The sequence below is a fragment of the Cottoperca gobio genome, chromosome 6 (assembly GCF_900634415.1).
Source record: "Cottoperca gobio chromosome 6, fCotGob3.1, whole genome shotgun sequence".
Taxonomy (NCBI): domain Eukaryota; kingdom Metazoa; phylum Chordata; class Actinopteri; order Perciformes; family Bovichtidae; genus Cottoperca; species Cottoperca gobio.
Genome location: NC_041360.1, coordinates 22,864,996 through 22,892,593, shown reverse-complemented (window position 1 = coordinate 22,892,593; position 27,598 = coordinate 22,864,996). Strand labels below are relative to the sequence as shown.

The following is a 27,598-nucleotide window of genomic DNA, read 5'->3' as shown; positions in this document are numbered from 1 at the left end:
TAGGAAGATAATATGCACAGAAAATACAACCTAATTAAAGGTACTGTTGCCATTTTGGGAAGTATGCTTATTCGCTTTCTTGCCAAGAGTTAGATATGAAAAAGTCCCATGTCTGCACTCACTATAGAGCTACAGTCATCGGCTGGTAAGCCTGGCACCTCTTAAACTCACAAATGAATGAAAACAGAACATATGGCGGTTTAACAGTTTACATTTAGTACAGGAAAAACAAATACGATATGTTAATATAATGGTAATTTGTGTGCTTTAGAGGTCAGCGTAGGCAGATTTAGTTACCTATTCATGTTACCTTCAATCGTTGTGCTAAGCTGCCAACCAGATGCTGGCTGTAGCTTACATTTACCATACAGACATGAATGTAGCATAGTTATAATTATTATTTTACTATCACTATTTAAATATTTAGAAATAAAAGCTAGTCTTCAAAAGGTGGAGATCCGCCTGTTGGAAATTGGCGACAACCCTTTTGTGGACCCACAAATCATTATGAATCTTATCATTTCTTTCCAGACATTAATGCCAGCAGTGTTTACCAACCACATAGGCACGAGGAACACAAGCCTGCCTCCTTAGAAGGCATGTGACGAGGTTTTCATAGAGATCAAAGAAGCCTAGAGTAACCAACATTATACATGTGTGGGAAACGGAGCGCGCTCTGAAATGTGTTACTGTGTACTGACAGGTACTCAGTTCCTGGAAAGTGCTGCTGACTAATAGCAGAATTATTGCATTAACCACACGCCTGACTTTGCTCTCTGTGACAGGCCTCTGGGTTTAGTGGTGACTGAATGTGAAAGAAAAAACATCCGACTGTACTCGCTTTTTTGTCAAACATCTTGTTCTCAAATACTAGAAGTCTGGAGAAGTCACTGCTCATGTTGCGTTTTCTGGAATATCACTTTAAATCGGATTAATCACAAACCACATCCCGTTACTACAACATATACTCAATATATTTGTAGCCGGTCTACATTTAGGTAGAGCTGAAATCTCACCAAAAAAAGCAGATAACCAAGAACCAGCTACTACTAAATACTGTTATCTACTATTACTGCTCAGATCAGTCTGAGATGTTTAATGCTTTCCAGGAGTTATCGCCTGATCAGATCTCGTAATTGTGGTATTCAGTTTCTTCATCGCGCACCTTCCTCTGCTTCAGTCACTGATCTCCTACATTTCCCAGAATGAGATATAACAATCCCCCACAGAAGGGTGGTGAACGTGTTATTTTCACTTGTTAATGTTCCGTGTAGGTGGCGAGAGCAAAAGCGATACCATCATAAGAGCAAGAAAAGGAGAAAACAATTTTTTTTTTCCAGTGTAGAAAAAGTGAGTAGTTGCACAAACACAAGACACAACATGTATTTCAGCTGCAGTGCACGATGTTCTTGTGAAGCTGCAGGTGGTGAACATCAGCATGCCTTTACTTCAGTCTTTTACTGTGTGATTCGTTGGACATATATGTTGAGGTTTCGAGGGTCAAACACAAAGTTCTGTACTGTTCAGCCAGCTTTATGTTTTACACTCCATTGGTAGTAGTGCATTCTTTAATGTAGGAGTCTTGCTTCTCAAAATATATCTCCAAATTACAAAACTAAGCCCAAATATTGTTAAAGTTCTCTGAATTTAAAGTCTACACAGCCAAGCTCGTGACTGAGGTTGTTCTAAGGAACAGAAATTGCTAACATTTGATGGTCAGCAGGTATACTCTTATTTGAACATGTTATCATGAGCTACTTAGCATTAAATAAAAGTACAGCTGAGGTGTAAGTTATCAGGGGGACATGAACGTTTGTCAACCGCTCAGAAGGACCAACGCTAACCTCATGGTAGTGCTTTAGGAAAGGTCAGGGGTTCACTGAAGTCTATAGGCTTTATCCTCTGTAGACCATGAATGTGTGTAGAAAATGTCATTTACATGCATCCAATAGTTGTTGAGATATTTCAGTGTGGACCAAAGAGGTGGACAGACATGCTGCTGGATAAAAGGTAGCACTACAATGATCTGTAGTTTATTTAAAGTTACCAGTACTACCCTAAGATACATTTAAAGTCCTATTCCTAAGTAATCAGAGGAAACATATAACTCAGTTTAGGTGGACACAGGGTTAAAAGCCAAACATACCAACATATAGTGAACTAGTTCATACAGCGCAGATCTGATAACCTGCAGCGAAGATCTTCGGGTTTTGTCTCTGTGTTGGCACAGGTCGCCGAAAACCAAGTTCACGACCCTGCCAGACACTTTCACATCTTTTCCTGTTGACAATTTCCGCCCAGCTCTTCAGTTACGCAGCTCAGTACAGAGGGGAAGATGATGAGCGCTGTATCAGCAGTATGAGTCACGTCTTACCATATCCTGGAACATCAGCTACTTGCACTTATATTGACAGTGCACGTAGTCGAGTCTGAGGTGTTTGCAGAGGATTTTAAAATCCAATTCAAAAGGATTTTCTTAACAACTTCCACTTAACTTTATTTATATAAATAAATCAGGTATATTATGTAAATCTATATTAAAAAAAAGGATAAGAAAGGTAAAAGTGTTATATGCGAATCTTTACTTGATCACAGAATCAATATTTAGTAACAAACCTGATAATAAATGTGCACGTTCATTCCCTAAAATGCAAACGACCAGAATCCAATTAAATGAGCATGTTGACAACTATTAAAAAAAATTAGAATCTCCGGAAATTAGACATTTAAAAAAACAACAATAACTGGGAGCACGGTGAACAGAATGTGGGCCAATAAAAAAAAACATTTATTCAGAAACATACGCTTTAAAACATCTTCTAATTAATTGCAAATTCAACATTAAATTGTAAAAGGGTCCGACAGTCAGCAACACCTCACCGTCCCAAACACTGAGTGCAACTCTCCGTTTCTGTGATCTGCTCAGAAGTTCTGTATCTTTTGGTGAGTAAACGATGTTGATAGTTGTAAAACGTGTGCAGACGTTTGTTATGCGAGATCAGTTAAACACGTGCTGCACTTTGCAGTATATCTCGCATAAGAAACCTCTCCTCCTATTGTTTTGATCGTATGCGACTACCTATGGTGTGATGAAAGGAAGCTGCATATCAGACCGTGACTAAGTCATTACAGTGGCTAAAGACTGTGCAAATACTCTCAGAGAAACTAATCTGTTTCAGAGATCTGCAACAGGTACTAGATGTAAATGGCAGAGTTTTTAGCCATTTAAAAAACACATATACAACATAGCTCTACTAATCTGCACTCTGAGGGCGTCCTGAGCAGTGCCGGATTAGAATTAGCCATGCTTTGCTATTGGTCAGATCTGCAGAACCATTCAGCAGACATTCTAAAGAGCCATATGTGGGCCGCCACCACTCAGAAACACTGAGTTAGCAATTTGCATCTTTTAAGCCTCCCACTCAGACCTCCATGTGTGCTTCCCTTATTGGCTTTTGATTCAAAAAGTTCAGAGTGTCCTCACTGTCCTGGCTCGGTGTGGACAGGTACTCTAACTCATAGCCTCCACTTCTGTTGGCCGGGCGGACTTCACTCGATGGCTTCTTGTGTTCCAGGATCTGCTGCAGCTGCTGGCTGGCGTACTCAGGCTTGGTGGTGAGGGGTCCTACGGGCACCTCGATGCCAAGGATGTCAGTGACCATGTAGGGGCGAAGCCAGCCCACTAGAGGCGTGCTGCCGGGGGTGTAGTGTGTCTGCCGGTGGTAGAAGAGCAGACCATCCACCTGCAGCCAGAATGCACCTCACAATCAAACGAATCAAAGCCTGATGACATTTAGTTGTTTTTGTGTTTTCATAGAAAGATAATGAATTATCTCCCAAATACATCATCACCCCCCCCCGAGCATTGTTAGTATGCATCTGACCCCAACACTACTTGCAATGTGCAGAAGTAACGTGTTCGTTAAAATGAGAACTTTTCTTACGCTGAAGCTGTACTCCGCTGCCAGGGCTTTCTGAATCAGCTCTGCTGTGCAGTCGATGCTTTGCAGGCTCACAAACCGGAACTGTTGAACCAAACAAAACCGCGTTCTTAGTTCCAAACACAATTCGTCTTCTTGTCAATTGTGAGAAACTGCTTTCCAACAGCGAGTCTACTCAAGAAGGTCTAAGCCTGATTTAGCTCCTACTGAGCTGTAGCACACAAACACTGAAGATTAAGAGGTGCAACATGAACTCAAAGTTCACTCGGGCTTCCTCAAAGCCCCATAATCGTCAAGCTCTGTGTGCAATAATCACTTTAGTGCACAATTAGTACCAAAGACGGTGAAAGTTTGCTTTTCATTTTCCTTTGTCTCATTTCCCTCTGAGGAGGTTAAATCCCAAGTTTGGAAACAAGCGGCAGAAAGGCACAAACACAAGATTAAATAAACATGTTACAGCATCTCAAACAACAATAGTGAGTACTAGGAAGGACAAAATGGGGCATGAACTGAAGAGGCTCTATTCCTGTTACTCACAGGGTTGCGTTTGGCGATTTCTGATAGGCCGTCTGTCTCCTGAACTTTGGACTGGAGCCAGAAGAAACGGAACTCGGTCTGTTGATGAGAAAACAAGTACTGTAAACAAAAACCTCCTTTTTCAAATCCAGAGCCAATGTGGCAAAAAAAGAAAAAAAGAAGCACATCTGTGGCCCAGACTTTGCTACTAAAGCAATTAGACGAGCATTCCTGGATTAGAAGTCAGTCTTACGGGGCAGTCGTACACCGGGTGGCCTCTCCAGCACATGACATCCAGGATGTAGTACGTTCTGTCCACCTCGCTGTAAATGCAGTCCAGGATTGTGTAGTCTGCGTGAGGCACATACAAAGGGGGATACATTTACACAATACACTTTTAGAACACTTATCCAGTCCCTTACTCCCCCAACTGTTACTAAAATGACCTCAACATACTGAATATGTAAGGGATAGGAAAGGATTATCGATGGATACCAGTGGCACAAAAGTTACGAGTTCTGATATACTTGTTCAAATCTCTTTTAGGTCCTGTATGATGCCATAAAATGGCTCAAAGAAAGCTCGTTCAAAGGTCATAAAACTGTATGATTGCAGATCGATCGGCTGCAACACACACACACACACACACACACACACACACACACACACACACACACACACACACACACACACACACACACACACACACACACACACACACACACACACACACTAAAGTGCCTGAGTGGTCCACTGAAGTTAACCACTGCGCTCCACATGCACCAGGCCCACCTACCTTTTCCCATGGCTGAGTTGTGCCGGTTCCCACCGGGCAGCAGGGAGGGGAAACGGTTCACACAGTATCCGCTCTTAGTGTACGCTGCAGTGGAGCCCTTCAGGAACAAAGAAGAAGCAACAAACACAGTTGATACACGAGGGAAGAGACAACTGAACAAACTAATGTTCAACGTTCAATGAACCGCGTTGCACCTTTATGCATTACATGACACGTTTGTAAAACTAATTGAGTTAGTTTTTAATTAGAATTTAGTTGAAATCATTCATTTAAACAACACACGTTCGTAAAAACTATAAAAGTATAATCGTAGTCACAGGAGCTGAAATGATTAGTACGATCCCACTGCAGTACGAGGACATTACTCGTGAACGTTTGAAATATATCATCATTTATTGCATATATTGTATAAAGAACTCACTACCTGCACTTAAAATAACAAAGAAGTGTGACTTCAATGCATCAGACAACTTGATGTTTTTAACCGCTGGGGCAGGACAATAATGGGACCTAAAAATGGGGTCAAAGTTTACAGATTGTTGGTGGTCCGAGCATCATCTAACCTTTAACTCCTGGCAGCATTAGTGCCACAAAGTCCCCACAGAGCTGCACAGGAAGTGTCACATTGGGCAACGGACACGAGGAGACGTGTCATGTTCAGTTTTCCTCAAACAACGGAAACTATCTGTTGTGTAAAAGGAGCTGCGTCACTGGTGTTTCAAAGATTGGTCGTCAATGAGGTCAAGTTTTGAAATACGGAATGAGCATGTAACAGATGACATGATAATAGAGATGGTTGCATCACAGGGTGTGGAGTGTGAGTGGAGAGAGAAAAACTGAAGTCGAGGGCCTTTTCCATTACTCATAAACCACAAAACTGATAGAATACGTGAGAATTGTTTTACATTTAACACTACAACTGAAAAAACACACATGCAATGTTGTAAGAAACTGGAAACACATCAAAGTGTCTTAACAAGAAGTAATTGACAGCTAGTTTCAGTTCCTATAATTTAGGTGTTGGTGATTATTTAGAAACTACTGGAGAGGAAAGAAACAAGAGGTTTCAAATCTTTTTTGCATGATTGACTGTTTTTATAAATTCTCAACTTTGTTGGCCAAAATAATAAAAGTTAAAAGTTTGCAAGGAACTCTAAAGCAATTTCTCACTCCCTCAACATTTGTGTTTTTATTCATGTCATTAAGTTTCAATGTAGGAAGTTGCAGAACAGAGAGTGTGCAAAGAAATGACAGCACAAATATTTTATAAACCTTTATAATTATTATTCAGCTCAGAATATTGAGTCTGTATACTCGTGACAAAAAGATCCTGGCTGCTGTTGTTTATGTTAATCACATTTTTAAAAAGGGGTAAGGCTTTCAATCTGGGCTGGATGATGACTCATCAAAAACAGCCGAGATGGAAACTAGTTCAAAAGGTAAATAAGAAGCACTTTGCAGAATCTTGTATTTGATTGGTAGTTCTATATGTGGTGAATTATCAATGTGGTGCCTTAAAACAGTCATCTTCTTCCTGCAGCGACAGATCATGTGAAACAACAGAAAAGCAGTGACAGGTTTTTACCTTGGAGGCAACAATGAGGGATCTTTTCCCCACAGGACAGACTACCATCAGCCAATCAGTGTCCAGTTCTAGTGGCACATCCACTAGCCACTCTGACAGCATGATCTAAGGAGGAAGAGGAACTTCGTTAACGTCGTCAACGTTCAGAAATGATCATTTCAAATCTGTTGGCATTCAACAAGCTCGTCTGGCTGTCATTCTATAACCTTGTGCGCCCTCTGCTGGTCAAGATGAAGAATGCAACAGAAAAGTACACACACGTGCAGTCATCCACACATGAATAAGATGAATATCTCTGGGTAATAACACATCAATCACTGACCTGGTTAGCATAATGTTTTGGCAGCTTCCTCCTCTCAATCTCCATCTCCTCTTCCTCTGTGTGGCCATCTTGCTTCTGTTCCACCTCCTCTTTTTTCTCCACGTCCTCCTCTTCATCGCTGTCTGCCCCCGTCCAATCCCCATCAGCCAGACGCCGCGCATGGTTGACGTAGTTTAACCTTTTACTGAAATCAAATCAGATATGTGCACTGCTTCATTATTTTATAGATGAAAGCATCTTTGTAATTTACCTGTACAAAAGGCATAGCAGTCAAAACGTGCATTTAAATTAGAGCCAGAGCTGACACCAGTGCATCTGCACACGCTGCATTCTTAAGTAGAGAGATTCTGTCAAGCTGGGAGGAAGCCATCTTTAAAAGGGCTTTCTAAAACTGAGCATTACTGCGTCTAGGATGTAGCCGACAACATTTACTGTAGTAGAAAGTACGCAGCTGGAAACTGTACAAAGCAGAAGTGAAGTGAAAAAGGTCTCAAGTGCATTGTCTTTCAACATTTAGTAGATTAATTTGGAGTAGTGACTCTAGATTGAAGGGACAGGCTTACAATAAGAAACTCCAGGGTCAAATACTGATATATATGGACGTTTACCTTTTCTGCAACTCAAGGAAGCGCCGCCGTCGCTCGCTCTGCTCCAGAACACTGTACTTGCTCTTGTACTGGGCCAGCCGCGGGTGGGCGGAGGCTGTGCTGTTGGGCTCCTTGGACACAGCGAAGCTGGCCGAGAGGGCTTGGGTCAGGTCATCCATGGGGACTCTGTCAAAATCAATGCAATCAGAGTTATATAAACTTGTGGGATGAGACGAATGATATGGCACTTTAATAGTGAGTGAAGCCCCCATGCTGCATTACGCTTTTTTGAGATTCTGAGGCAAAGGTTTATCTGACATTTGCTGCAGACATGTTCTGTATTCTGGCAGTTTAGCCTTTGCATAATGGCACACATGTTCATGTTGCTGTTCGTCTGCATGTGTGTATGTACGAGTAGACTGTATGTGCTTTACAGAGTGACTTTTCTCAGATATTAATCCTTTCATCATTAATATATCATTATATTGTGACATGCATGTTAACACACAATTGCAGATTATGTGCTGCACATATAATCTTATTATTCCGGCACCCTCAAATGGAGTTCATGACAGTGTAGAGAACGTCACGTGGTTAGTTAGTTTCGATGCCAAGTAACATACATCAACGTAACAAACTGAACTAACAACACGACAAAGTGTAACGTTATCGTTTTTTTCAGAACATTTTAAAATCACACTGCTGTAATCTTCGCATGTGTAATAAACCCAGACGACAAACATCTTCTGAAACGGGTGATAACATTTTTAAAAAGCCCGGGGACTCTTAAAAACACACTGCTACGTCTTAGCAGCTAGCATCGTGCTAAACCTGCTAGCATACAGTTAGCCGACCAGCCGTTAGCAACACTGACGCGAGAGCGTTACGTTACTGCTTTAACTGACTACTAGCTACACATCATTAGCCCAGTGTAACCACTGGAAAGCATGTTTGGTCAGATAATAGCATTAATAAAAGCATTAGTTTATAGATACCTTGGACATTCAGGGAGGAAGCAGCTAAGACGTCACGCTGTCATCTTTCCGCTTTAGTTGGTCGACTAAATACAGCGAACTATCCCGGAGTTTTACAAAGCGTCCGCAATGCAGTGACTGTGCTACTGGTCTTTCTATTAAACCTGCTTAACTAATTATATTCTAAACATATATTTAGTTTGTTACATCTATAGTCGTGTGCGTGCAGTTGTGGAAGAAGTATTCAGATCTTTACTTAAGCAATACTTCAGTGTAAAAAACACTACAAGTAAAAAGTTCTGCATTCAAATGTTCTGCAATAATACATCATGTATTTGTTACTTACAGGCCTACTGAGTATTATTAATCAGAATCTGCAAAGTCATTTTATCTTAAGTTGACAAACAAAATGTAGTGGAGTAAAATAGGCTATTTGTCTTAGTAGCAATAAATAGAAACATTACTTAGTTACATTCACCACTGTGTATAAATACAATGTTGCAGTAGTGGAAGAAGTATCCAGATCCAGAAATAAAAGTAGCGACTCTGCCTTTAAAGTACATAATTATATACATGAAGTATTAAAAATAAATACTCATTATGTGGCACTTGTCAATGTTAAGTTATAAGATTGTTGGATCATTATTATTAATGAAATAATGTAATGAAGTTGGTAGAGGTGGATCTAATTTTAACTACTTTATATACCATTGGATAGTTGAACCCATAATAGCAATAAACACATACGGTATTAATGTAATATTAATGATAATCTGGTCTTAAAAATGTATATAAATGAAGCTAATTTAATGAAGTGGAGTCAAAAGTACAATAATTGCCTCTGAAATGTATAAAGTAGCTTCACACGGAAACACTCAATTAGTACAAGTACCTCAAAAACTGAACTGTACTTAGTTTCATTTCCCTGTAAAACACATTGAACTGATTTTATATGAAATGGTGGAGCCTAATATAAAAACATTAAGTTGAATTGGAACATCTTGTTAAGAAATATCCATTTAGAATATGAATTAAGGCTATATAAAGTTAACATTATAGCATCACTAAAGAAGTCAGTTTGAAATCAAGGGTATAATGTGCAAATGCATGTAGGAAGACATTCCACTTCTACTAGTGCTTATAATAATCATCATTATCATCATCATCTGAAGCCTGAGTGTCCCTCGGATGTTGTAATCTGCAGGTTATAATGTGTTCCTCCTGTCAGGGGCGATGTTGAGCCAGTTTCTCCTCTACAAAGAATATAAAGGAGCTGATGAAGAAAAAGGCGAACTTGCCTTCAATTGTCCAAACCTAACGTCATGGAAAGAGTTACTTTGTTGCAGCGCGCACAGGAATAAACCCCAAGAAACAACACTGACTCGTGATGTGTGTTGATACTCTGCAGAGGGACAGTGTTTGCTTGCACATTTTGCTTTTATTTTCCATTTAAAAGGATCGACTGAAGATGCGCAGGAACCTGTTTACAAGGAAAACACAGCAAGTTTCAGTGTGAGGGAATGCAGAGCATGCTCACAATGCACTGGGATACCATTACTCATCCCTCTGTTTTTCTTCACCCCCGGACCACTTTGTTCTCAAGATATTTTCATCAAGGATCATGTTAGGATCCGTGATGTCAAAACAAGTGTGTGATAAGTGAACAACGCGAGGTTGCGCTCCAGTTTCTAAAGGATTAAAACTACCGACGGAGCTTTTTGGAGGAGCTCTTTGGTGAAATCCGTTTTGCGTTTGTACCTGTTGTGTTTGTGATGTAAAAAAGAAGAAGATAGTCTTTCTGTTATGAGGAAGTTGATGTGTTATAGAGCATTTATAGCCTGGAGTTGTTGTTAGACTTTTAAGCATAGTAAGACAATAGAGCGATAGCCTCAATGGGCTGAGGATGCTAGTGGTCACAGTAGGTATATTGTAGATTTTGTTTTGTTGGCGGATAGAAGTAATAGTTTTACTAACTGAGAACTTTGACTAAGTGTCAGATAATTTCATTTAAATAATTCATAACCTACTGTGCTGTTTGCACACCTGATCCAACAGCTGTCATGTAATTTGAGACACGTTTAAATATTAAAAGTGAGCTCGTGTCAGATGTTTCCAACACAGCATGCATCAAGACAGTAGCATCCATTTAATCTAGGCACTATGTGCATGTAGATTTTCTTGCTTTAGGACCCCACTGGAGTATCAAGATGTCAGTGAAAGCCAAAGCAATCTACACTTTTCAAAGTGAAAACAAAGAGGAGATCAGCATCCAGGAGAACGAGGAACTGGTTATCTTCGACGAGAACTCGGTGGACGGCTGGTTTCAAGGGGAGAACAGCCGAGGGGAGAAGGGTCTCTTCCCTGCATCATATGTGGAAATTATTCGCACTCGCTCAAACTCTAACGTGACTGACTGCTCCATAAGCCCGGCAGGATCTCTAGGAAATGACTCCTATTTCCCCTCAACCCCAAACACCTCTCTGCATTTGCAGCAGAGTTTCTATGACGACGATGACGATGACTGGGACGACTGGGACGACAGGTCTACGGTGGTGGACGATGGGGACCACACGAGGAGCCCTGGGGCCAATGGACATGTCCATCAGAGCCCGCTGTCCAACAACCCCAACGTGCACTACCGGGCCAAACCACACATGGAGAGACAGGACAGCATCTCCAGCTCGAGGAAAGGCAGCATGGTGGGCAGGAACTTGAACAGGTTTTCCAGCTTTGTCCGCTCAGGGGTAGAAGCGTTTGTGTTGGGCGACGTGCCAATGATGGCAAAGATAGCCGAGTCGTACACCATCGAGATGGGTCCCGTTTGGCCCCTGTGGAAGGAGAGCCCACAGCCTTTCTCCTGCTCCATTGAAGACCCCACAAAACAGACAAAGTTCAAGGGCATCAAGACGTACATTTCCTACCGGGTCACGCCGAGCCACACGGGGCGTCCCGTCTACCGGCGCTACAAACACTTTGACTGGCTGTACAACCGCTTACTGCACAAGTTCACTGTGATCTCCGTGCCTAACCTGCCCGAGAAGCAGGCCACGGGGCGATTTGAGGAAGACTTCATCGAGAAGCGTAAGAGGCGACTGATACTGTGGATGAACCACATGACCAGTCACCCGGTCCTCTCCCAGTATGAAGGCTTTGAGCACTTTCTGATGTGCGCCGATGACAAGCAGTGGAAACTGGGCAAGAGACGGGCGGAGAAGGACGAGATGGTGGGTGCCCATTTCATGCTGACCCTCCAGATCCCTAACGAGCACCAGGACCTTCAGGATGTAGAGGAGCGGATCGACACCTTCAAGTCCTTTGCTAAGAAAATGGACGACAGCGTGATGCAGCTCACACATGTTGCCTCAGGAGCTGGTGCGTAAACACCTGGGTGGGTTCAGGAAGGAGTTCCAGCGGCTGGGAAATTCTTTCCAATCTGTCAGCCAGGCGTTCATGCTGGACCCTCCCAACAGCTCAGAGGCCCTCAACAAAGCCATCTCCCATACAGGCCGCACCTATGAGAACATTGGAGAGATGTTTGCAGAGCAACCTAAGTATGACCTCTTCCATATGCTGGACAAGCTGTCGCTCTACCAAGGCCTGCTCGCCAACTTCCCCGACATTATTCATCTACAAAAAGGTAAAATCATCAATGAGTATCAATCATTAAAGTCCACATTAAAGGGAAATCATAACCTAGAACCTAAATGCTCAGGCACAACAAACAATAACAACTTTGTAACAAGTGCTTCCTTCAGTTGAGACAAGCAGCAGCGACGAGTGTTACACACACACACACACACACGCACAAGCACAAGCACACGCACACACACACACACACACACACACACACACACACACACACACACACATGACATTGGAGCACAGGAATGAAACATAGTGTTAGTGTGTTTTATGTGTCAGTCTGGGATGAATGTGAGGTCAGAGTGTTTGCCTGGAGCATCTGAGTTCACCTGCTCCGCTTGCTTGACCTCCACCCACCCAACCAGACACACACACACACACACACACACACACACACACACACACACACACACACACACACACACACACACACACACACACAACCACATTCCATCGGTTTAACGAATACTTTCTTGACAATGATGTTTGACAACCTGCTCAAACATGTCTTTGGGGAGAAGGTGGTGGAGTGTTAGAAAAGTAATTCCACTCATTAGGATGCAACTTTTTTAAGAGAAGATGTCTCTGATTACTGATATCTTACAATGTGTGTCTACAATAGTAGTAATAATAAGCTATTTACCAAACTAGTGATAGTATGTTTAACATCGAGTGTGTGTTTTGTTGTGGAAGCTCCTCTTGGCTCTGTTTAAAGTTTGATGAGACAAATAGAGCTTTGTTGTAGTGTAATGTTACCACCGACAGCCGTGATGTGACAGGGACACCTGAGTGACGAGGGCAGGGAGGGGCTCATGGACACCAGTTCTGTAGCTGTAACATGTCATTTAACATAGAGCATCACAGTAGCATATCATTTATTGTATTTTATTTTGATGACACCCTTGCTCAGCAGTCATTCCTCTCTGAGACAACAAGATAAACTGTATATCCATACTAATGTTTCATCTTTCAAAACATATACTCATCTTTAGATGCAAAAGTTTTAATGAAGTAGAGCTGCGGCGATTAGTCGACTTATAGATTAGTCTATCAAGAGAAAATAATTTCCAACTATTAATCATTTTATTAATCTTTCTTGCAGAATTGGCTGTTTTCAGCCTCTAAAGTAGGAGATTTTATTGCTTTTCTTGATTAATCAATAATGAAAATATACATAGGTGGCAGCCCTACTATGAAGGCAGAAAAAGTTCAGTTATCAACTTTGTTATATGATAATAAAGGTCACTCTGTGCCCTGCGATCACACATCAATGTGGCAACATAGAGCCAGGTGATGTTTCTTTTACGACATCACTTTTCAAGAAGTGGTTCCGCTTTTTTTTGCAGTCGTCATTACTCACAGCTGTGTGACGTCCGTAAACTCCCACAGAGACAAGAGATGCTCTCCGCTGATTCACTGCTTATATTTGTTGCAACATGCTGCACCACCGGCTTATTTTACTGTCGTGCATTAGCATAATGCTGGTTAATTAGTAACCTGGAAATCATAAAGCGTGCCACTTTCCTGTATCTGCAACATTTTTAGATTTGAATACTCGATTGTGTTTGTGACGGCTGATTTTCATCAAACTCATGAGGAAATATCGGGCTTTTATTTTCTGCGACCCCGTTAGATGTTGGTCCAAAACAGTGAAAGCGCCGACATATCAGCATTCTGAGCTAGATCTCAAACAAATAACCGTATCAGCTGTTGGAGTTAGTTACAGAGGAAGGAAAGCGCTGCTGCCCGTGAGGAGTTGTGCTCTTGCTAAATATTATTATCTTCCTTTCAAACAGCTGGCAATCATTAGCACATTTGTGATACAATTCAGCGAGTTACATTTAGTCACTCCACCCACGGATAAATGAGAAAAACAAAGCCACCCGGATGATATTAAAGGGTCAGTTCACCCAAATCACAAAAGAAATGAAGAGTTTCGGTTTCACGTGCCAACGTTTTGAAATATCTGCCTCTGGAATTGAAATGTTTAAATGTTTGGAGCACCGCAGAGGAAATTCCATTCACCATTATTATAATGTAATGTAATTATTACATTGGGATGACAAAGCTGGATATTCCCAAAAATATTTGCTTGGCTATGTACCAGTAAGTATGTAAGTAGAAAAATATGTCTCCCTGTAATTTTATTAAACTGACCATTACAACATTACAACACTGTGTAACTTTTTAAGGAATAAATAAAACGTTCTTCCTCTTTTTTGGTTGTGAAATTCGACCAATGAGTGGTGGTCTTGTTTACTTGCTCTTTAATCAAGTTGTTCCCAATTCCATAATTTTAAGTAAGCAAACATCTTGTACAACTGGCTTTGTTTAGACAAAGCTTGGCTTATTTTGTTAAATGAATAAGGGGATTTGTATAACATGCTTATATTCCTCAAAGGAATGTATTTAAAGAAAGTATAATGTTGCTATCTGTACAGTTACTCAGGTATTGTAAAACCCGGCCTTGCAGAGAGACAGCTCATAATGTACTTGAGGAGCTTGTGCAGCAGTGTGTTTGTGAAGTCTTTCCCTCCAGATAACTCCCCTGGATGTGACTTGTGTGCCGTTGAAGCAGATACAGCTGTGACAACACTCAGAACACACAGAACTGAGGTCAACCTTTTTCCGGTGCACTCCTCTTCGTCAGGTCCTTCTTAGCTTCTTTCCTGCCTGACTGAGTTCTGTAGGATCTCTTCTTAACTGTGATCCTGTTGAGCATGTAAACAGCAGGAATGTTAGCCGTCTTTGAGATGTGGTGTGGGTCAGACTGCATGTGGCCTTGATAAAAACGGATCCAGGGAGGAGAAGGTTTTCGGTAATGTCAGAAAAATGTCAGGGTGTGCTCCGTGCATAGTCTAGTTATGGCTTTTACTCTACTTGCTTCTCATTTGGTCAATTCTTTCGCTCAATCTGCAATTCGGTCGCTCACTGTTTCGTTATCATCTTCACGTCTGTCTTCTTTCTTTTCATCTTTTCCCCAGAAGACACCCACATCAGAACTATCTGTCTGGGCAGCTGCCCTGGTTTCAATAAAGGAGAAAGTAAATGTAGTCTGGTCCAAAGGCTTGGACTCCTAACCGTGCTCGGCTGTACTTTGAACCTCTGCCCAAACTAATCCCATATAAACCTTGATCTCATTTAAAAATAATTGAAAATCTTGATCTATAAGATTCATTACATTCCATTGTTATAGATTAAAGGGCCTGCGAGGCTTCAGAGAGGCAGATGTGCACTCTGGCGGCTACAACGGCACTGCCTGTTACAATTACTTGTTTGTTGGTAATCCTGGACTTTATCGTGCTTGTGAATTATTGTACATAATCATTAACTGCTGATCTGGTATCACTCATAGACTGTATATAAGAAGTGGACGTCACCCATTGGTTTGTGGACTACGGTTTTGAAGCCTCGAGTTTGGCTTTTTGTCTGACGCCATTTTTGTTTTTTGGAACCAGAAGTGACACAAGGAGCAAAGTACAACTGAACGCTGCACAACACAATTATGTTTTTATGAACTACAAACACACTGTGAAAGGGTTAAAGTTCTAAGACCGCACAGCACCATGGTACTATCAATCACAAGTTAACCCCGACCTAAAGCGCACCCTTCTTATTGTTTATTTTACTCTAAAATCTAAAATCATTTACAAAATAAACATCATGCTGTGTTGAAGAAGACTTGAAACTAGCGATTGAGATCATAAACTCGTCAGGAAAATGTTTACTCAGGTAGGAAGTAGGGTCATTTTCTCATAGACTTTTATACAATTTGAATTTTCTTTGCAACCAGTGTAGTCGCCCTACGCTGGATATTAGAGAGAATGTAAGTGTAAGGTACTTCAGCATAGTCCCCGCTTTTCAGACCTGGAGGAAGTTGGAAGTACGGTTACATTGACAGCTATGTTAACATGTAAGGTATTCGTGAGAGTAAAGCAGATATCATGTTCCGTAGATTTTGTACCTGGCAACAACTGAGGTACTTATCTGAGACAAACCACCTCATGAAGCTTTGAATAAACACAAAAGGGTTCACAATAGAGTGAAACCAACACGCCTCATGGTGTGGGTATCAGTCTGATCTGATCACATGCTGTGGAAGATGAAATGTGAGGTGGTGGCTGTGCACACAATCCAGCTCTGCATCACCTGTGTGAGAAAGCCATTATGGAATAAATGCAGTAAAATCCTGAAGTGCAAGGTCATAAGTGGCTTAAAACCAAAGTAAAAGCATGACATCTCGTCCATTTTTCAAAATAAAATGCACCAGACTCTAGACGTTCTCATTTTTATCTTGACTCGTTTTAACATTTAGATCGTTCTTAAGTATAGTGTGGTCTTTCCGGTTTCACTATTCACTCCTCTTGCTGATAGTGGGATGAACCCGTCTGAGATCCACAGTAGAGCAGAGCATTATACAGTTTGAGAATGAGCTAGGTCCCCTGGGACGTCTCCAGTAAGCCAGCCAGACTTTTAATCTGGACAAGAGGTTAGTCGTCCTCCATATGGCAACACATTACAACACCACATGCATCAGTTTTCCCCCTTCATCTCCAACAGGAGGTCTGTCTTCACTTTTTGGGATTTTGCCTGCTTTCACGCATGCACATCTTAATGTGTTTTATCTGAACAGTACTCAAGATTAATTTCTTTCAAAGTGCTGACCAGGAGCTTATGCCGTGTTTATATTGCTTGATAACGCAGTGTCAGCAGGTTGGCAAACCAAGCTAGGGTTTCAGGAGCGTGCTATGGCCCCGTTACGGCACTTTTTGGACATTAATTGTATGTATTTTTCGTTGGCTACAGTCCTGATCGCTGTCGGTGGTGACCATGGACAGCAAATGTTTTCTCTGTACTGTTTGCTTACTCATAAATCTTGACAAAGGCTTGGTCCTCGTCTTCACACATACTGTCTATCCACATACTTCTGCATTCCTGCCCGTGTTGGCCCAGTGCTCTGCTGTTTCACACTGAAGGAGATTACAGATGTCTCCAAGAACTCAGGCTTTATCACCCCCGCCTCCGCCTCCCTCCTCCTCTCACAGATTTTGTGGTAAAGTGTCACTAGACTGAAAAAGACATTAGGTAAGAGAGGAGTTATTTTATATTGAAAAGACTAGTGCTTTAGCCAGACAAACAATAGCCATTGGTTAAAGTAAAAGTAAAATACAGCCTCATTCATTTCAATGGGACCACTGTTTTAAAGCATTACAGTAAAGGGATGTATTTCTTTGAACTTACCAGACTGTTCTATTATTTGATTTTTAGTCTTTATATCCACATTACTGATTATTTTAATGTTATTTGTGTAAATACTTTGTGAAAGCATCAAAGGTCAACCCTACAATAATGTATATATATATAATATTGTAAAGTATTTGGTCAAAAATATTGTTATATTTGATTTTCTCCATATCACCCAGCCTAGTATCCCGTCCTGGTAGGATTGGTGGCGTTTTACTGGCCTTCAGCTTAACTGTGGTTTTGCAGGTTGAGTCTCCAAGTGAGTGCATTGCAACACATGGACAACAGAAGTAATCTAAGGCATCTGTATTTGTACTTTGATCAATTTATTCTTTGGCACCAGTTAGCTCACAGATGAATAGTTTTTCTGGCTCAGTCCATTGAGCTTCAGTCCAGTTAAATAACCCAAAAACCAAAACTTCATCTTCTTTTTCTCTGTTTGGCTACAAGTGTTCAACTGAAAGGGAGTATTTACCCCGTTAGTGTCCTAATCTTTATCCTCCCCTGACAGGAATGAAGCTTTGACTGTCAGAAAGATTCTGGCCGTCTGCCACCGAGCCGTAGTTATGGTAGCGCTGACACGATGCTTGTGGTTGACATGGAGACGCCATCCCTCAGAGGAGAGCATTGTTAGCTGCTGTCTCTGCTCTTTTCGTGTGTAATGAAAAAGTTAGGACAATGGAAAACCCTTGACATTCGACCAACTATTTAATTATCAATGAATTGTCACAATCTGAAACAGAATAGAACGTCTTAAAACTTGAAGGGATTTCAAGACATCACAACTCTTGTCTTAGTTTAAAGTAATAACGATAAAAGGAATAATAATGCCACAGTTAATGTTGACACATTTCTTTTTCTTGATGTATGATGACATAACATATTTGTTTTAATGTGTGCACTTTGCGATGCTGGCTGACAAAGCCTACAAAAGTCATGGCAGCTGGAAATCCCATAATTCCTCCTGTTTCCATATCCATATGCAGTCCAACTTCAGATGTCACTGTGACAACACCCTTCAAGGAAACAAATTTATGAAACCTGAGTTGAAAAGTGATTAAATAAATCTCTATGCAGAGGAACGTTGTGAGATAAACAGGAGACCATTAGCAGTGGTGATGAATTTGATTTCCCTTTCATGATCAGAGCTAAGCACATCCGTCTTAATAAACATCTTGATCAGAACATGTCTGACATGAGCCTGGATTTATAACACCATCTGTCTGGGAGTGAAGTATATGTAGTTTTTGATCAGATTCTCTGTGCATATTAAAAAAAAGAACATCTGTGGCTTTGCATGGCTTCAATTAAGAACTTCAACTGGAGCTATTGGAAGCTTCATGTCTTATTTCTGTGAGCGCAGTTGCAGTCACGATCACAAAAGTAGTAGATGTGCACAAAGTAATATTGAGCCTGCAGAGGAAGTTGCCCGATCACAGATTAAACATTTCCGGTAACACATTCCCCGTGCAGGCCAGAGAGGGTGGTTCTATTTGGAACATTTCTCATCCCTGTTGTAATAAAAAATAAATAAATAAAAGTATTGGAAATATTTGTTTCAGTATCCTATAGCAAATTGACCCCAAAGATAAATTGACAAAAGAGATTTGAGACGGTTAAAACCGGTTGGAAGCACATGAAGTCCAGCTCGTTTGTATCTGCGTATCTGATTGGCTGGTGTAAACACTATTACTGTTAGCTTACTCAGCAGTGGCTTTTCTCATGTTTGTGTATTCTCGAGGCTTTTAAGGCCCACTTTAAACACTGGCAGATATTGCAGAGTACTTTTGACCCTGTCGTGCATTCTTGAAGTTGTGTCAGTTTTTCTTCTTCTCTTCTAAAGCCTGTTGTGTTCAGCTCTTCTGCACATCTCTTGTAGGCTAATGCCTTTTCCCTTCCCTTCTGTTTCCATCAAATGTCAGTAGCCTATTTACCTTGACTATTCTCAGAATCAATTAATTTGAATGTAATCACCACAAGCAGTCATTTCACTACAGGGTAGATGTAAATATGCAAATATCAACTTGACCTTTTTGAACTTTTACACAGGAAATTTGTGTCAGCTAGCTAGCTAGCTCTCCTAGCTAGGTAGTTATCTCTCCTAGCTAAGCTAGCCAGCTCTCCTAGCTTAGCTACCCCCCCTCTTCAACAATTTATTGAATTACATTTTGTACAGTTCTGAGAAGAAAATATAAAAATGTTCCCCTCTAATAAGTTATTATTGAATGAAATGTGGGCTGAGTGGGAAAAGAGAAAGAAGAAGCTAGAGAGCTGTTGCGACTGATTAGCGCTAGCATGTTTTTGACTCGCTCACCGGCTAACACTACAAGTTCTCTATGTCAGCAAGCCTCCAGCAGCTTTTTCACAGACATACATTTTGCCACTTTCTGGTGTGACATGAGCTAAGAAAACATTATGTCGCGTCAATATGTAAAGTATAAGTATAAGTAAGAAGCCTTTTTTTGGTGTTGCTGTTTTCATTGATGTTTTATGAGCGATCAGCAGAGAACAGAGTCTCATCAGTTCACTGTGGTGCTTGACTCAGACGTCAGCAGCCTCTCCACGCTCACACAACCTCACACGCTCGCAGCCCTTTACTCAGGGTGGGTGTTTTGTGGTGACAAGCCTCATTTGTCCTCGGTTGAAAAATGTTTCTGTTTACTCGTCTCTCCATTGTGAATAACATCCACTAATCTTACTCGGTAACATTAGTTTCTGTGTTTTAAGGAAACCAAGTATACAGATTAGTTCATTTTACAGTACAGAGAATACTGATGAGTCATTCTGATTACACAGTCCAAATACTACACCATGTTTTCTTGTCAGTATTTGGACAGACTGTATTCTAGTATTATAAAGTAGGCCTACCTAAGTAGGCTAATGGCTGTTTCTTTGTTCACCAAACCATAGCACACTATCCTGGATTTGAAAGCATCTTGCCAAATATTCTTTACTTTTATTTTGAAGACAAAAATTTAACCCAATTCCAAGTCTTAAAAGAAACACACACGCACACACACGCACTTCAAAGCAATTTTCATAATTGGAGATTGTATTCAACTTAACCACTAAAGAGAAAAACAACCTTTGAAGGAGCATAATCTTGATTTGTGTATAATTTCAAATAACAGTTCCCTAATGTCTTAGTTTTGGGAATATAATCATTTTTGGAAAAAGAGGTCATTCTATAATCCACTATTGCAAAGCTTAAACATTAAACAACTTGTTTTGATATTGTAAGGGAAAGGATATTTACCCAGTGATCCCAGCAGGGTCACATCAACTATGTTACTCATGTGTTGCCCTGCTCTGGATAACTTGACCTTGCATGGCTAACAACATGTAATATCAGTTTAACCTTGAATCACAACATATATTTTAATCAGAATCATAACAATGTACTGAACAAAGCTGATGGTCAATTAATATACTCCTTGACAATGCACTATTACAGATAAAGTAACTTTTTTGAATGAGAGGACGCTTAAAAGGCCACCACTGAGATCCATCCTGCTGGTCACATGGTTTTGGGACAAACCATTTTTTAGTTGCAGGGGGGTGTTCTTTTTTTAATCGTTATTTTGAGGCCAAGACCCATGTCTCTTAATTGGTAAAATATGATATTTTTGAAGAGAAATGTAATTATCATCAATGGACATGACATGTACCACCAAGGGCAAATTACTTTCCACAGCACAAACACGGGCTATAATACTGAAAGAGCTAAATTGGATTTTTTTTGTTGCTTGCTAGCTAATGTGAATCCCGTCACGCTCCATACAGCAAGAAACTCATTACAATAAACTCTCTTGTCAAAAAGTTGATCCTAGCGAAACACTTATCAGCCCGTGTTATGTTAGGTTGATTGATTACATACACATTACAGGGGGGGCAGCTAACTTATACAAACAAGCCTCAACTAAAGGGCTCCACTCCAGTTTAATCACCACTTCAGTAATAAACAGGAAGAATGATTTAATTAGCTGTGACTGGAAACCATGGTCCCAGCTGAGAATGAGGTAAAATTAGACACACTTGTCTTAAAACAGTTTTTTGTGCTGATGTTTGGATCTTCAGGCTGCAGAATCTGCGTGCTTTGCTTAAAATCCTCAGCCAGAGGGAATTGGGAAATGTCCACTACAAACATACACACACTGTAAAACAAATACAAATATCTTAAACGTAGAGAAGAAGAGCTGTGTGACTCGGGCTGTGGGAAAGGGGAATTTAGCAGATGCCTGAGTTCAATTCCCCAGAGGGTGGCGGCCATAATTAATCTTGACAGTCCTCATTATTTTTCTCTCTGTCTCCTACACACACATTCTATAATATGACTTAAATGAAACTAGACGGGGTATCTGCATGAAAAGTCTTTACAAAATTCTTAAATATTATAAAATGTTACATTTTGTAGGGTGAGATGTGACACAGTCAGCGTCACCAGGCCTACAGCAAACACTGCCACTACAGCCAGCTAACTAGAAAGCTAACCGTGTCATAATAAATGTTGATTTTAGCAAAAACTTTAAACTTAAATGTATTAATACTTTCTTTAATTGGTTAATCTGTCCATTTATTTTTTGTCCATTTATTATTTATTAAAATGTTGTTGTTTTTTCACAAGTCCAGGTTGCATTGATTTAATTAATTATATCATTAGGACCATACTGCTGGGAAGGTGATATAATAATAAATAATTCTAGATATAATTGTCCCCACTGGTTTTCAATAATACTTTCATACTGTGGCAGGTATGATCATAAAATGAGTATTAAATATGCACTCTGTGTTTTTAGCTCACACTGTTGTCCTTTACTTTTCGTCCCTCTCCTCTTACTCATTCTTAATCCCCTGCAGGGTACTAATACCTACCTACGACCCATGAAGCTGTCACATAGTTCAATTCTCTCCTTGGCCACCGCGGCCTTAAAACATGCGGTAGCCAGTCTGGTTGGGCAAGATAAACAAATCTGGTGACTTTCCAGACCACTGGCCTTGTATCACAGAGCATTTGTTAGCTCAGTGAAAAGAAACCTACACAGCTTTGCTTTTTATTTGCTCAATTCTTCTTTTGCAGCTTTAATAGCATAGTTTTGCATCAAGGAAGAGCGCATCAAGCTTTCTTTGTGATGAGGTTTCGCATTCACTGATCAAAAAATGTTGATTCAACCCCTCCCCATTATTCCCCGCTGCACACACAACCATGAGTGCCTTTCCTTTATGTCCCACAGACATGCTATCTGGTTCTGATTCTCCTCTCATGTGGAAAACAGAATACATGAATGTAGGTCAACGCCACATACTGTAGTCCACACGCCTCGTTGCTGGAACAGATTTGAAGTGCTGTTCATGCTTTCCCAGACTTCTGCCAGGAATTCCACACAAAATCCAGGGCGGCATGAACTCACAGATAGAGTTAATGGATAAAACCTGCATGCTGCAGATACATTAAACCCATGGCAACTCTCTTGTCCAAACCAGTCCTGCTAGCTAGCCTCTCTACATGACTAAAATCAGTGTTCTTCCTGGTATTGAGCTCACTTTGTGTGAGGCTGAGACGCTAATCTGGTGGGAAATGCAGCGTGGCGACATGCCATCAGGCTGCCATGTTCTTTACTTGGAAATTGACGTCATGTTCAGTCTGGGCAAACTTTTCTCTGCATTATAGTGAAGCTTGACGTTTGGTATGCAATGAAACAAAAAGTAATTGGGTGGTGTGTTCCCTGCTCGACCTATAAAGTGCACAGCTTCACAGTAGTTAATGGGAAAAGTTACAATGTTGGTCTTTACTGCTGAGTGGAGAAGATATTGGTTTAACATTACTGGAGCAGTTTCTTTCATACAGCACAATGTTAAGTAATGCAGACGCACCCGAAGCCCAAAGAGCAATAAAAATGAGTTTTTAAACTATTCTTATCTTTTATTACAGCTTTTGTTATTGGGATTTTAGTTTTATACTTTCATCAGAAGCACATTTTACAGCTTTGTCGTCATCTGGTAAGAATTCCCGTATTTTTTGATATTGCAATATATATATCTTCGTAGAAGAAGAAAAATAAACGCAATATCAGTTTCTTCCAATATCCTGCAGCCCTAATAAAAAAGACATTTAAATAATTCAACTGCAATCAGCAGCTGGAATCTGTGTCCCTGTACTCTGAGTAGTCCCCTGCACTTTCAGCAGCTTTCTTAGCGACTATAAGAAATAAAACTAAAACTACTGGATACCACTACCACTTGTTGTATCTGCATGGAGGATGATGGATATCTAAAAGTAAAACCTGAACTATCTGCATCTTACAGTTAAATGAGATGAGTTTTGTGTTCTTTATTGTCATCTGGATGGCTCTTACGCAGCTTAATGTTTGTGCAACAACAGTTTTTAAAATAATATGTATTTTTTTTTATCTTAACACAGGCGCCTTTGCCAAGGTGAAGGAGAGCCAGCGGATGAGCGATGAAGGGAAGATGGCCCAGGACGAGGCCGACGGCATCAGGAAACGCTGCCGGACGGTTGGTTTTGCCCTCCAGGCAGAGATGAGCCACTTCCATCATCAGCGAGAGGTGGACTTCAAAGACATGATGCAGGCCTACCTCACGGAGCAGATAGCCTTTTACCAGCGTGTTGTCCAGCAACTGGAGCGCACGCTGCGAATGTACGACTCTCTGTAAACACACCAAACTGCTGCCCAGTTCAAGATGCCAAAAAGTCTTGACTCTTGTTATCGAGGCGTGTTGTGTGTGTGGGTGTGTGGTTCGGTTTGGAAAGACTTGCAGATAAAGTATGCAAAAGTTACTGGAAAGATGTACAAAGGAAGTCTTTCGCTTTGACAGAGACCTACTGTACCCTTTGTTTTTCATTTCTGAAACACACATCAAATAGGAAATGTCACAGCATTTTGTTTATTTTACATAATTTAAGGTGTTTGTAACATTAACATAAGATTATAGGTTTCAGATTCATAGCGAATCTATAGCTGATTGTTCTATAGTGTACCACCATGAAACGGGTTTTTGTTTTGAAATTGTCCCCTTCTCTCCAACGTCGTGCACTTTGGTTTCTCCTCGGATTGATTCAAGTTGCTTCCTATATGTACATTTCTCGAAGAAGAAGAAGAAGAAGAAGAAACCCCAAAATAATCTGGTTCATTCACCAACGTCACTGACCTTTAAAAGAGCGCACTGTATACTGAAGAGGACTTTAGTGCTCATCTTGCTCAGATGTTCACTGCGTTGAAATGCATATCAGTTTCTCTTAGTACACGTCACAAACTGTCTTAACTTTGCACCATGTGGGAGACTTACTGATATGTAATTCAGTTTCATAGTGACTGTCATTTTATTTTACGATTTTCATGCAGCAAGTGCCTTTAAGGATCTGAGGCATTCTGATGGAATATTTGTAAATGGATCGTCTGCAGTTTGGCTTGTGTTTTATAGGGGGAAATTATTTCGAATGCATTTAGAAACAAGTTTGCACATGTTTTTTTTATACACTAGTGGCTCATGGTGCATGTGGGGTGTGTGGTTATGTGTGGGTGAGAGAGCGACATGAGTCAACTACTGTGCTGATCAATTCCCTTTTCCACGGTGCAAAGCAACAATGTTTTATATGTAGCAGCAGGTTTGTTTAGCAGACTAGTGTGAAACGTAGTCAGACGGTTGAGGGGAATTAACTGGAAGAGGCAACACAACTTGGCATTTTAATGTTTGTTATAAATCATTTAGTTGACACAAGACCAACCAGAGTTTCTTCTTTAATGTAGTCTGGGGAAATGGGATGAGGGCCCTTGTGTTTGCAGTATTACCAACAGAGGGGTGTCTCTGGCGACATTTTCCCAATCACAAGCGGCTGTGTCCTCTCTCGAAGCTGTGTTTCGTATGCCGTCTAACGCAACGGACGCACTCTTTAACGCACTTGTCTGTGAAGCGACGTACTCTTTTTTTGCTGTTACTATGGCCGGACAAACAAAGACAAGAGCGATGATTACAGACGATGAAACAAGTGAAAGTAGAGATCCAAAAACACACACCTGCAATTACTGCTTATCGCCATTCTGTAGGTGCTGCCAAAGAGAACAAGACTGAGACGTTCAAGATTGTAACTTTAACGAAATTGAATATGAAGCTTCAGCTAGCACATGGTTAGCTTAGCTTCTCATAAAGACTGTAAACGGGCAAACTGGCTCTGTCCCAAGCTTGTCTGATACTCACTAATTAAAATAGTTAAATATTAGTTTAATCTGTACAAAGACCAAAGTGTAAAACATCAATTTGTTGTAAAAACCACGATTTGTCTAAGGGGATTTGTATGGAGTTTCTGGTACGCAGATTTAGTTACCAGTGACAAAGCCATGCTAGCTGTTTCCCCCTGTTTCCAGTCTTTATGCTAAGCTAAGCTAACCCGACAAGAGTCTTACATTATCCTGCAGACAGGAGCGTGGGATCAATCTTCTCATCTCACTCTCAGCAAGAAAGCAAATACGCGTATTACCCAAAATGTTGAACTATTCCTTTAATAATAATAAATAATAATAATAATAATAATAATAATAATAATAATAATAATACATATATCAATGCTCTTCTTCCAGCTGTGATCTCAGTGAAGGGTCACATTTAGTTGTCTTGTTTTGTTTGGATTCGACTCTTCACTGTTTGAATGTTTATTACTAAATAGGAGTTGTTCCAGTCACATTACTCATCCTGTTTAACAAGAGAAAACCAAACTCACGGCAACGTGCGGTTGACGAGACTATCTTTAGCGCCGTGCGAACCTTAGAGGTTAATGTGTGGGGAATAGTTTATGTGAGCTAGACACGCTTCTCCTCAACTCATTTCCAGTGTTTATTCATCATCTGGATGGAAGAGGGTTTGATCTGTCGGTGGCATGTTTGGGTGTGGATGAAACGTGAAAGTGAAAAATGATTTTTTAACATCTCTGCCTGGTGTTTGTAAGTTTTAGAATTTGAGGTTTGAGCCCTATTATGGTTCTCCCATAACAAAGAAGTGCTGAGTCAGTGCAGGTTTCTCAGTAAACAAATGAGTCAGATATCAGCGTCTCAGTTACTGGTACTGTTCAGTCCACATCTGCAGCCTTTAACTCTTTGCTGTCTGAATGTGGTGTTGTTTATGTCTATTTTTGCTTTTTCATACTTCAGCATTTTCATTTTATTTCTGTCAGCAATTGCACTCATCGCAGTTTCTCCCGAGACCAAAGAAGTCAGACATTTTCTGCTTCCTTTTTTACTCTGTGTGCTGAAATTGAATGTGCTCGCTGGTTTTTGTAATTGAATCTGTTCTACAGTGAGGAAAATGTGAAGAGAGAATTAGGAAAGAAACATTCCACGAAGAAACTATAAAGGACACCGAAGGCAAAGACAGATTTTGGGGCAAAAGAGTGAGAAACCATCAAAGAAGTGTCTGAAGCCCCAATCTGGGTTCATAATGACACTTTTCTCTCAAAGCTGCATGATAAGTTAAATGCCAGGCATTTCTCAACGTGCATGGGTGAGCTGGGTGAGTTGCAGGAACTCCATGCTTTAGTTTCAGTCTCTGAAATAACAGATGGGCTTTTTCCGTAAGTAATGTGTCACTTGATTTAAGGGAAGGGGACCTAAAAATGTTAATAAAAGTAATGAGGCTGATCGCCTACTCTCTTTCTCTTCTTTGTGGATTTGTACAGTGTTTTGTGACTTTGTTTCCACGCAGACATTATTATATCTACACTACTCAAGTATGTGAACATCATATTTTATTTATAATAACCCGTTTAACTCTTCTGTCTAAACAAACACAAACCATCTGAAACATGCAGCCAATAAGCCTTTTCTTTTCATTCAGAGGATGGTTGTTGTCATATTCTTACAGTTCTTTCTACTAAGGTGCATATCTGAGATCAGGATATTTGTGAGCAGGATGTGAGGAACACACACAAACAGTTTGTCCTGAATATAACCAAAACAAGGACATCCAGGAGCCGTTATCCAAA

General features: G+C 40.6%; 2 protein-coding genes across 2 annotated transcripts; one reads left to right on the top strand and one right to left on the bottom strand.

Moving 5' to 3' along the window:
• Positions 1–2,570: 2,570 nt before the first annotated feature.
• On the bottom strand, positions 2,571–8,896 carry snupn (snurportin 1). Its single transcript, XM_029434827.1, has 9 exons — positions 8,743–8,896; positions 7,769–7,933; positions 7,161–7,344; positions 6,839–6,943; positions 5,254–5,350; positions 4,711–4,808; positions 4,479–4,556; positions 3,945–4,025; positions 2,571–3,743 (listed from the first exon to the last, which is right to left on the bottom strand). The coding sequence occupies exons 2-9, from the start codon at positions 7,924–7,926 to the stop codon at positions 3,423–3,425; spliced, it is 1,122 nt and encodes a 373-aa protein (XP_029290687.1). The 5' UTR covers positions 7,927–7,933; positions 8,743–8,896; the 3' UTR covers positions 2,571–3,422.
• Positions 8,897–10,039: 1,143 nt separating this feature from the next.
• Positions 10,040–27,264, top strand: snx33 (sorting nexin 33). Its single transcript, XM_029434473.1, is given in 3 exon segments — positions 10,040–12,071; positions 12,073–12,358; positions 24,026–27,264. Coding segments are annotated over 3 exon segments (1,683 nt in total). The 5' UTR covers positions 10,040–10,928; the 3' UTR covers positions 24,280–27,264.
• Positions 27,265–27,598: the final 334 nt, after the last annotated feature.